Source organism: Tachypleus tridentatus, chromosome 4 (genome assembly GCF_004210375.1).
Source record: "Tachypleus tridentatus isolate NWPU-2018 chromosome 4, ASM421037v1, whole genome shotgun sequence".
NCBI lineage: Eukaryota > Metazoa > Arthropoda > Merostomata > Xiphosura > Limulidae > Tachypleus > Tachypleus tridentatus.
The window spans coordinates 37,494,943-37,507,004 of record NC_134828.1 but is presented as its reverse complement, the minus strand read 5'-3'; the positions used below and the strand labels follow the sequence as shown (position 1 = coordinate 37,507,004).

At 33.8% G+C, this 12,062-nt stretch overlaps 1 protein-coding gene across 3 annotated transcripts in view; it reads right to left on the bottom strand.

Annotated features, from left to right (window-relative positions):
• Positions 1-12,062, bottom strand: part of LOC143248866 (uncharacterized) — a 117,046-nt gene that overhangs the window by 39,474 nt on the left and 65,510 nt on the right. For all 3 annotated transcript variants that reach the window (XM_076497728.1, XM_076497727.1, XM_076497726.1), the window contains exons 3-5: positions 8,276-8,550; positions 7,351-7,546; positions 5,151-5,284 (exon numbers count right to left, since the gene is read on the bottom strand). In XM_076497728.1, coding sequence (XP_076353843.1) covers positions 5,151-5,284; positions 7,351-7,546; positions 8,276-8,540 — 595 coding nt within the window. In that variant the 5' untranslated portion in view covers positions 8,541-8,550. The remainder of the gene's footprint in view (positions 1-5,150; positions 5,285-7,350; positions 7,547-8,275; positions 8,551-12,062) is intronic.

Sequence of the window (12,062 nt, the reverse complement as noted above, 5' to 3'; positions counted from 1 at the left end):
CTATTATGTTTATAGACGTTATGATTCAGTTGATTATGAATTTAATTCATCATTCGCATGTAATTTAAATATTTTTATTTACAAACTATGTAACAATAACAATAAAATCTCATTATATTAAGACAACGCTATTATTAAGTGTATATTTTATATCGAATCAATGTAAGAACATCGGGATGTGAACAGTTCTGCTAATCCGATATTCCACTGTAGGAATTATATGTCTGAATTATTTACAACTGTCAAAAACTTATTTCAAAATTATATAATAATTTTATATACAACACTGTTAGAAGTTACAAGCATGAGAACATTTTTCAAAGCTGTCCCTAGCCTCACACATTTACATAACAATACTCCTTTTGCTCACGTTGGCTCTAAACTTGCAGGTCAGTGTATCTTCAATTTAAGTACAATAAATCTTGAAGTTTCTTTACACAACAATTTTTGTGAGTGAGTCAGCAACATACGTGACGTTACTTCTTAATAAAAATGTCCCTTAAGGTTGGCTTATTTGAAATTTCGCGCAAACAAACACGAGGGTTTCTACGCTAGTCGTCCCTATTTTACAATAGCAGTGTAAAACTAGACGGAAAACAGCTAGTTATCACCACCGACCGCCAACTCTTGGGCTATTTTTTTACCAACGAATAATGGGAATGACCGACCATTAAAACGCCCCCACGTCTGAAAGTACGAGCATGTTTGATGTGACGGGGATTCGAACTCGCAACCCTCAGATTGCGTGCCAGCTGCCGGAACCACCTGGTTGCCCCTTAAAACACGATATATATCTTTTGTATGTAATTTCTGCCTTGTAATCCTTGCACTATTTTAGTTTGTCACAAGGTAATTTCCAATTAAAGATCACACAATTCTTAAAATTGGTGGAGTCTCCTAAGAACCATATTCGTCTATAGAATATGAAATTCATTGACATAAGAACATGTTTGAATAATAATTATTTTGATATTCTGTGCAAATAGAATTTTATATCAATTTCAATTGTATACGTAACTAGTGAGATGTAACTCTATACAATCTAACCACCAGATGACTCACCCGTAAATCTAAGGACTTATAACGCTGAAAATTGAATTGAAATACCTACTGTGGCCAGAACGCACAGAGCCCATTTCTTTAGCTTTGCGTTTAGTAGCAAATTACGCTATATAGAAATGAATCAAGAGATAAAATATAAATTAAATGCTCAACACTAATTAACACTATCATACATTTACCACCAAATTTACGGTATCACGACGCAGTACACATTACATTAAACAAATTCTTTAAGCCTAATATTTTGTTTCTCATAACCCTGATTTTATTATAATTTCCTTTTTTTGCACTCAAATTTGAATACTTAATATTATACAAACCATGAAAACTTAACCTGAAGAGGTAAAAGGTTTTATAGCGTTAATTATTTGTACTTCATTACCAAAGGTAGTTTTCACAGTTTTTGAAATTTGTGCGGATCACTGTTAACAAGGGCCTGGCATGGCCTAGCGCGTTAAGGCGTGCGCTTCGTAATCTGAGGGTCGCGGGTTCGCGCCCGATTCGCGCCAAACATGTTCGCCCTCCCAGCCGTGGGGCGTTATAATGTTACGGTCAATCCCACTATTCGTTGGTAAAAGAGTAGCCCAAGAGTTGGCGGTGGGTGGTGATGACTAGCTGCCTTCCCTCTAGTCTTACACTGCTAAATTAGGGACGGCTAGAACAGATAGCCCTCGAGTAGCTTTGTGCGAAATTCCAAAAAAACAAAACAAACAATCACTGTTAACAAAAATTTGTTAACAAAATGCAGGTTAAGAATACATTTTCTAATCATAGTTTATTCACATCAAACAATACTTTATCAAAAACAAAACTATTTGTTTACAATGACTAATAAGAATGGGGAATCACAATATCTTAATATTATTTCTGTATTACCCAACAATACGAGTAACCTGATACAAATAAAAGCAAGTACTACAACAGAAGGTCAAATATAAATGCTGTTGTTGGTATTAGGTAGGAAACAGTTTTATAAAACGAGCAGCAAAGTTGACTTTTTTTCTTTTTTACAAGTAATTCCTCAGTTCATTTTTGTCCTTGATGTTTTATATAACATTATATCATAGAGAGGTTAGCTTATAATCACAACATGATTGAACACCTCTCTTTCTCTCTTGCTATGTGACGAATAAAGTAGTGATCATTTACGAGAACTAATGATTATTGACACTTATCTCAGAACGTTCGGGAAATTACTGTTTTTCTTGTAACATGCAATAACTCAAAAGCAAAAATTTAACTTACAAATTCAGAAACCTAACTTCACTACAATCAATGCTGAAAACTCAGATCTCGTAGTTATTGAATGAACGTTTAATACACTGAAAAAGTAATAAAAATATTCCAATAGATGATTTTCTACCACTTTGATACCCTTATCTTAGGAATGGGTAATCTTCAAGTGTAACTCTAACGATTTTTTTCTTACAATAATCATGACTGTAATCTCACACTCATAAGGATTAACACACACACACACACACACACAACAGGAAGTTTTATTTCTTTTAGTAGCTGTTAAACACCACAATGAGACATCAAATATGTCATCTGCCAGATAATTCCTAACCACTTCCGTTTCCTGTACGAGAGAAGTTCATGTGGTATACAAACTCACTAAAGTAGGTTTAATATAAAAATTTTGATGAGATACTTTAGTTCATTGATAGTTCACCGAGTTTCTATTCAGGTTTAAAGTGATAACGTTACTGCAAATAAGGTCAAATCTCAACCACGTGAGGTCAAACAAATATAACGAAATATTAATACAAAGTTCTACTTTGGACTGTCACAAATGGAATTCATTATTTTTACGTACAGTTGTGTAAAGTGTTCCTAGCTTTAATATACACACACCATACAACTGTCTGGCTTGTGACAATAATACTGAACCACAAACATAAAATATATTCTAATAAACATTTTACAAAGCTACACGAGGGCTATCTGCGCTAGCCGTCCCTAATTTAGCAGTGTAAAACAAGAGAGAAGGCAGCTAGTCATCACCACCCACCGCCAATTCTAAGGATACTCTTTTACCAACGAACAGTGGGACTGACCGTAACATTATAACGTCCTCAAGGCTAAAAGGGTGAGAATGTTTGGTATGACAGGGATTCGAACCCGCGACCCTCAGATTACGAGTCAAGTGCCTTAACCATCTGGCCATGTCAGGCCGAAAAAGTATGTTTCCCACGATACAAATGCAATGATTAACAGAGTTCTGAAAGACTTTTGTTCTAACAAACCTCAGGTATTATTAACCAATTTCATTAAAGTTTTCATTTTCTCAAATACAAGGTTATTTTCAATACACAATTCAACTTTACAATTTCTGCGTATACGCGTAAGACTGACGTAGCTGTAAATTCATCGCATTTAGGGGTGATTTACTGTAAACAACCTAAGCTTATGAAATATCAGTATTATGAATATTGTTTTAGTACCACTTTTAAATATCAAAATACATTAAACTATAGCTTTCAATGTAACTGTTAAAAAATTTATAAATGAAAACCTAAGACAAAAACTGTACCAAGAAGGGATATTATATTTATTACCGTGTATATAGAAAGTTAAGCCTAAACATTAAAATAAAACATTCTACAGACTGTATTCGGGTTTGATTCAATACAAGTTTCTTATCAAATCGTGCACGAATAATAATAAAATATCACCATATCACGACAATTTGATTAATAAATGTAGTTTATGCTGAATAAATGAAAGCACATCGTAAACAATAAGTTAAGTCAGTAGTTGGTTAACAAAAGCGTCTGCTGTTATGAAAACGTTTCGAAAACGTCTCTCCATTTCTGTGTAACAAGCGGTTTTACTTCTTACAATGCTCTATTTGTGGAATTCACAATAAGGTTATTGTCCTTCTTAGCGACCAGGGCGAAACCAGCAGTGTAAGCCGAGGTCAACAAATATGTGCAACCAATAAGTGAGAGACGCATGTATGTTCGATATATAAGCAGTCAGCCCCTTCGCGAGACATGCAATGACAAGACTTCAGAGAAGGGGCCTAAGGGTGGGTAAGCAGAGCCAAATGCCCTTGTTATTTTACGCCTGTCGTGTCCGTAAAGTACAGACACTGCTTTGCCTGAAAGCAAAGATTTAATAAGACTGGTAATCTCTAGTTTTAAGTAGAGGTAAGTCAAGTTTGAAAACTGGGTTTTTCGCCATTGCTGCTACTAATAAAAATAAAATCTTGAATTGTAATAATAAAAAAACTGGCGCACACTGACAGAAAACTCCCTGTGGTTAAATACTGCTAAATTAGTTCAAACATATAAATGCTTCTTCCAAGAAATAGCTTGCATCTCCATTTCATCCTTTTTGTTCCCCCTTAAAATCATCTTAAAAGTGGGTTAAACATTTATTAATACCTACGGATATGAAATCTAAACGACTTATTAACCATGCACACAAGCCGCCACTGGCAAAAAATACCAGCGTAAATTCAAAGTCGTATTTTCAACTCGGCAAAATAACTGTACTTTACTGCTTGAAAATAACACAAGTTTAAATTAAAAACTTAAACAATATCCATAAATTATGAACTACTTAAACATTTGAAAAGATAAAAATTGTTGCAAGACGCCTACGTTTCTGTTGTTACTTTGTTTTCAGTTTTGTGTGTTTGTGCCTTATAGCAAAGCCTCATCGAGTTATCTACTGTATCCACCGAAGGGAATCGAACCTTTTATTTCAGAGTTTTAAATCCGCAGACTAACTCACCATATGAGTTTATATTTTGTAAAGATTATTAAACTACTGGGAAATCCTCTTTTTGATAAATGTAATCTTTTCATTTTTAAATTCAATGAAACATTTACATATTAATTTTCCGATGAAGGTATTAAAATTTATCACTCAAGGCAAAAATCATTTAATTTTTCTAACCTCTTTTATGAACATCTAAAAAAAACTTCTCAATGTGAAGTTTGAGCCAACCTTAAAAAGAATGTTACAAAAACAAACTTATTACACTTCTGAACATTTCCTTCTAACTTTAGATACTCAAAGTTAGGGCATCTCCTTCTTTGAGCACCTAAAGTGAATACGCGATGAAACAGACGTACCTAGCGAACAGGAACAACGAAAACTGAGGTCATCTATAGCTTCGCATGAACCACCGTTCTCACATGGACTTGGATCACATGGGATATATTTTGACTCGCAGTTCTGGCCAGTGTAACCCTCGTCGCAGGTGCACCTGTAGGAATTTATATACACATGTGAACATCTCATACTACAGTTATAAATATGTTCAGTGCTTAGTAGTCAAATTAAGTAAAGAACTAAAAGTATTATTTATTTTGATTACTAGTAAACCAAAATATAACAAAAAATAGACGCTATAAGACTTGGCAGTTGTATCGAATATCAAAACGCAAATGATACAACTTCAAATAGAGAAAGATATCCGAAGTCACAGCACCAAAAATGGGTTAGTGATATGCTATATCTCCAAATATATTCAAAAATAGCCTGAAGAAAAATTAGTTGAGTAACATGGAAGAACAAAAAAATTATATTAAAACGATAAAACAATATTAGGAAACAGTGCACGTGCTTAAATTCACAACGCCACCTATTCTTTTCGGGCACAGGACAGGTAAATCTTTCGGCGTCTGTCCTGTGAAAGTGGGTTTTCTCGGGGCACTGCCGTTTCCCCCCCCCACATCCAAATCTCAGGCATTGGATCTTTGGATCCCAGCCAAGGCAACATTATTGCCATGCCCTGAAACGGGTCGTATCACGTTCATATTTACTTTGACATCTGCTTTTCGGGCTCTGGCCTCTCCAGTGCCGCCTTTGTCTTGCTCACTAGTATTATGACCAACCTCACTTCTTCATCTTGAAAAAGTCAAAATAAAATAAAGGCAAAAACCCCATGGAAATTTCGATAATTTTTCACGTGAGGGGACGAAGAGGAACCACAACGTTCCTGACCACCCCAGTTGGAGAGAGAATTCTTCAGATTTCTCTGTCTCTGAACTAAACCCCTGCTACGTTCGTTTGCCTTTGCGTTTCCTTTTTGGTGTGATCTTGAGTTATTTATAATATAAGTGCATAAATTTGCCTCTTTCCAAAACACGTGTATCTCTTAAGTAACAACAGTTCTTGTAATATATTCTTTTCTTACTATGTCCCTAATGGCTATACTTTCGTATTATGAAACTAATTAAATAGGAACACTCTAAACGTTAATCACGTTAAAGCCTTACCTTTCATTATCTGTGGTTCATTGTAAACTTGAAGACTTACAACAGCACACATAACCCACTGTACAGTTTAATATTATTCATTAAAATGAGAATGTTCTGTTTTGATTAAAAACATCATCACAATCTGAAGTCTGCTTAAAATCTTGTAAGGAATTATTACTAAAGCCCAAAGACTGTGAGTGCAGAAGTGTACGTCTTAAAGCATCATTTTTCAATATTTCGGAGTAATTTCAATATAATAAAAATTAAACCAAAGGAGGTAATATATTTACATAGATCCTACTCTTATACTTTCCAATGGCAATTTTTCCTAAACGGTGTCAAAATGAATTACTGCATACGTGTTAGTTAACGTTCCAGTACGTAGAAAACAACGTAATGCCGTATATATATATACCATAGCGTTATCGTCAATATCAGTTATATAACAAAAATTGAAATTACAATAGTTTTCGTTTTGTGACTTAAAACACATGCAAATCCGTTAGATATAAATCATTATCTGTTTGAATATTAGAAATATTTTGTTCATCAAGGTTTAGTTTGAATTTCATGCAAAGCTACAGGAGAGCTACCTCCGCAAGCCGTTCTTAATTTAGCAGTGAAATATTAGAGGTAAGGTAGCTAGTCATCACCACCCACCGATAACTCTTGGGCTAATATTTTACAAACGAATAGTGGGACTGATCGTAACATTATAAAGACCCCACGGCTGAAAGGGCTAGTGTGTTTGGTGTGATGGGGATTCGAACCCTTGTTAATCAAAATCTGTAATATAAATTAAAGATTTCTCCCAATATTAATTAGGAAATTAATAAAACAAAAATTATGACAGATTGCTAACGATTTGAGAATAACCAACACGATGTATCGTACACGATAAAATACACCATACTGATTTCATTACTTATTCTAGGAAATTTGAAAACTTTATTTCCACCAACCACTATCCTTCACCTCAACCCAATCCAAAACAACGATATATATACTGCTGGTTACTGATGACATAAAAGTTTAAAGATAAGTAATAGACGTTTTTCTGAAAACTTACTTATAGTATCCTACAGTATTCTGACAGCTTCCGTTAATGCATGGGTCATTGAGGCATTCATCGATGTCCTGTGTACACGTCTGTCCAGTAAATCCTTCAGCACACGTGCAAAGATAGTCATCCCACAGCGATTTACACTGAGCATTGTTCCTGCACGGCTGAGAAGCACAATGGTCAACAAGTTCACAGTGTTTACCTTAAAAAATTCAAGAACCACTACTTTTGGAGGATGTTATATAAAAGAAAAGAACATTACAAACATTAGTATTTATCAGAATTATTACTTAAAGTCCACTAAATTGCTATAGATAAGTTTTAAGTGAAAAAATGTCTTTCGATTACTTACAAATACCATTTATCTAAAATAATTAATAATTCTTACAAGTAAATTTTACACAATTTCTTTAACCCACAATCAATATACAAATCAGTACACTACCACAACAGAAAGGATTATACTTTGGTTACGTAACATACAAAACATCTTACCAGAAAATAAATTGCTTGTAGAAACGTGGATCACTGGTTTATTTTAATTTAATTCTATATAGCATAGCTATAAGTTTCGCAGACACTAGAAGTTCGATAAACACATTTGTTTAACAGAATGAATAATTCGGTTTAAAAAGTATGCAGACAAAACTCTTTGTCAATACCATTTGTTGTACAATGTCCAAGAACTCACGCAAGCAACAGCCAACTAAATATTTAATATTCACCTTTTTCAGTACTAAAAAATAATACCTTCGAAAATTTTCATGAAAAAACAGCTTTTCACATTTTATATTACAACACTACGGCAATGCAATCTCGTTTCCCATTCAACTGTTTAACTGTCATTTCAGTGGTGTTCGTTATTTAAAATTGTCCAGACTGATACACAAAATAAATGTTAAACGATAGTTCAAAATGTATACAAGCTCACCTCTGAAACCTGTTGCACATGTGCAAATATAATGATCCAGTGTAACGAGAGTACATGTTCCTCCATTCTGACATGGGTCACTGTCACAGCTATTAGGGACAGCAATCTCACACAAAGAAGCCGAATAGCCCACTGGGCATCTACACGAAAAGATGGGCCCACCAGTGGTGTTCATCTCCACGTTACAAGTACCACCGTTTTGACAGCGAGGACCAGGTCCAGTATGACAAGGATTTAAATGTTGGCAGTACTTACCTACATACATAGGTGGGCAACTAAAACAAATCAAACAAAACAATAAATAAATAATTTTTAAAACTCGTTTCAATATTTTGAGATGTTAGCTTCTGGGCTGGGTGTTTTATAGGTACTGAACATTAACAAATAAACACAACTTAGCATAATATTTCACGAGAAACGAGCCCATAAATCACTTTGAAATTCAAATTTAAAGTTTAAAGATGATTACAGTATGTTATTTTATAAATGCTGATTCACATTTTAGACATATGTATACGAATTTATTTCTCTAGTGCATAATGGTTCAGAATAAACTTAACAGATCCAGGCTTCAAAATAATATGTACATTTCAGTTGTATTATTAACTGTAAAATCATGAAATATCTGCAGAACGCATAAAAAGTCGAAATGCTTATAAAACTAATAATGCTTACAATGTTAAAGGAAAACTTTCACAGCCTAATAGTATATTACCAAATATAAATAAAGTCAGCTCTACTTGACGTAAAGAAAAATAAACTGTACACACTTATCTTTCTACAAAATGTAGGGAAATAAGACTTGTTTACTTTTGTTATTTACATTTAATTAAAATTGATATGCTATAATTATCGTTCCAAGCCAGTTTCTCAACAGACATTTTTTACTTTTCGTAAATCAGGGTTGTTCATTGATTTCCGTCAAACTTCACCCACTTAAAAAATAATAACAATGACGTTGTATTTGTTTACTTGTTTCGAATTTTGTGCAAGATTATACGAGGGCTGTCTGCGCTAGCCGTTCCTAATTTAGCAGTGAAAGACTAGAGAGAAAGGCAGCTAGTTATCACCACCCACCGCCAACTCTTTTACCAACGAATAGTGGGATTGACGGTCACATTATAAAGTCTACACAAAGACTGGAAGTTGATCGTCCTAACCACACCTAACTATTTAGAATTAATATATGTATTTGATATCTAACAGAAGAACTTACAAATCTCAAAATAATACCAATTAGAATTCTGATACAAATGACATAAGAAAATTTGATAATCTCAATAAGAACAGACTAAATGGAATTATGATACAAGTGACATAAGAAATTTTGATAATTAATCTCAATAAGAACAGACTAAATGGGGTTTTGATAATTTAGTAATTTCTATAAAAAGTGACTAGACACCACACTTCTGTGTCAATTCGGAATGTTAAATAATTTACAAATAGATTTCTATTGACAAAATATTTTTTTTCAAGAAACTTAGAACACTCAAAATTTGAAAACTTCGATGCGAAGTAGTTCTTTAGCTGTTGTCTTGATCAGGTGGTTAAGAAGTTCCACTCCCAATCTGTAAGTCTCAAGTTCGAATACCGTAACCAAATATACTCGCCCCTTTCTGCTGTTATAAATGAACGGTCAATCCCACTTTCGTTTATAAAAGACTACTTTCTCTCTATTCTATCACTTTTGCGCGAAATTTCAAAGATAAATGTTTATTTCATAATTATGCATTATGCACAAAGCTATATAAAGGACTGTTTGTGCTCTGCCTACAACGTGTATCGAAACCCGGTTTCTAGCAGTGTAAGTCAGCATACAGTTTTTGATTTAGTCCTAAGTCTTTGTCTCAGACTGTCACAATATTATTGGTGTATTCTGGTGTAAAAGCCTACCGAAAGGAACGGTTAATTCAAAATAGCGTAAAATGATCTGTGTAGTTCTTACATAACACGTTATTGAAACAAAACCTGACACCGTGAGATCGGTTAAGCATGAAACATATCCGTACATGTTCGCGTACCTACTCTGGGATGAAACCTGAATGTATATGGTCTACATTTAATTCTGCTCTATATACGTTCTAAATAACAATATGTCTTTTAGATCAAATATGCATTTTAAAATTACATTTTATTTAATAGACACAGGGAGTGCCATTTCTACTAAATCGCACTACCTGTAAGGATGTCTGTTGAGACGAAAATGAAACAAAGTAATAATGATTCGAATATTATTCATTTTTCACTGCAGTGGATCAATGGTAAGTTTATGGACTTACAACGCTAAAATCCGGGTGATTTCCCATGGTGGAGAGAGCTCAAATAGTCTACTGTAAAACATTACAACGATTTAAGAAAACGACTTATTGAACCAATATTTTATCCATAAGCCCTAAGATGGAGGGGCAAGGGACCATTTGATCATACTCCACCAAACTAAATTCTACAATATGTATTTATAGTATGCTAACATACTGATCTAACAGCTTGTTCTTAAAACAACACTTAAGATCTCCTATCTCATTGGGTAAGACTGCTAAACAGATAAACAAAGTGTTCTTCATATTATAATTGTTATTATTTCATAAGGCTGCTGAAAAAACAGTTATGAATATTTTATTAAAACCTTAAGGCAAACCTATTAATAAAACCCCTGTGCAGGTCATTGAACTATTTTTACGTTAATTCTTGACAGGCAAGAAGAGATTTTATCCAATTTTTTTATTCGCTGCAGGCCAAGTTTTTCTTTTAAACCATTCAAGCACCGAAGCCTACAGCAAAAACAGATAGCGCCCAAATTTATATACAGCTACTAAACAAACTCTTGCGAAGGTTATAGATCTATTTGTTGATTCTTGAAAGTCGAGATTTCCACCCTGAATTTTTTTTTCCAAGCTCTTCGAAACCACTCCAGCAAAGCTGACATTTAGAAGCCATTTATGCTTCATTATACTAGTCGGAAATGCTCCGTTCTTTTTCTAGTCGAATACTCTTCGTTTTATTAGAGTATACAATGTGGATGTTTTAAGTATCTTCAGCCTTATCATCATTAATTACAGTTTTAGAAACCGTTACAAAAAAGCGACTACGAACATTTTACTGAAATCTGAACAATAGTAATGAATGCAGTATTGAATATATCAAAGGTAGTTTTAAAAATAAATTCAAGCACCTTCGTTTTTTTCGTCCTGGAGAATTCCTTTAAGTCATTCGCTTTACGCCATCGAAAAAAATCCAGTTTTGCTAATATGCATTAATTGGTAAATAATTTATGCAGCTTACAGCGCATTAAATAGAAATTGCTACGTTAATGATTATTCCTCGGGTTCGCTGTTATACTTTGTCTGTACGTGGTTTACTGTGACTACTTAAATAGACGATTACAAAAGTAGATTTATATACACCTGTGACACGTTATTTATTTCACTGAATTTCGAAGTACTTCGCTTGTTAAACGCGTTTACACGAAACCTCAGGCACAAAAATACCTGGTTCAATAAATAATAGTTGGGTGGGAAAAAACAACAATGCAGTGGTAAATTGTTGAAAAACATGTACCATTTAATTGAATGTATACGTCAAAAATACAAGCAAGTTGAATCAAAATGCAAGTATTATATTTTCAAGTCCACAATTAGCGATTCTATGAAAACGTAAACAAACAAGGCTAGAAATAGTGTCTACATTACTTTCTAAAGCTGTAAATCCCTATTTCAACTCCACATACAAGGTACTTAGCAAATTTAATGAAGTGAAAATAAAGATTTGTAGCTTGAGGACATAA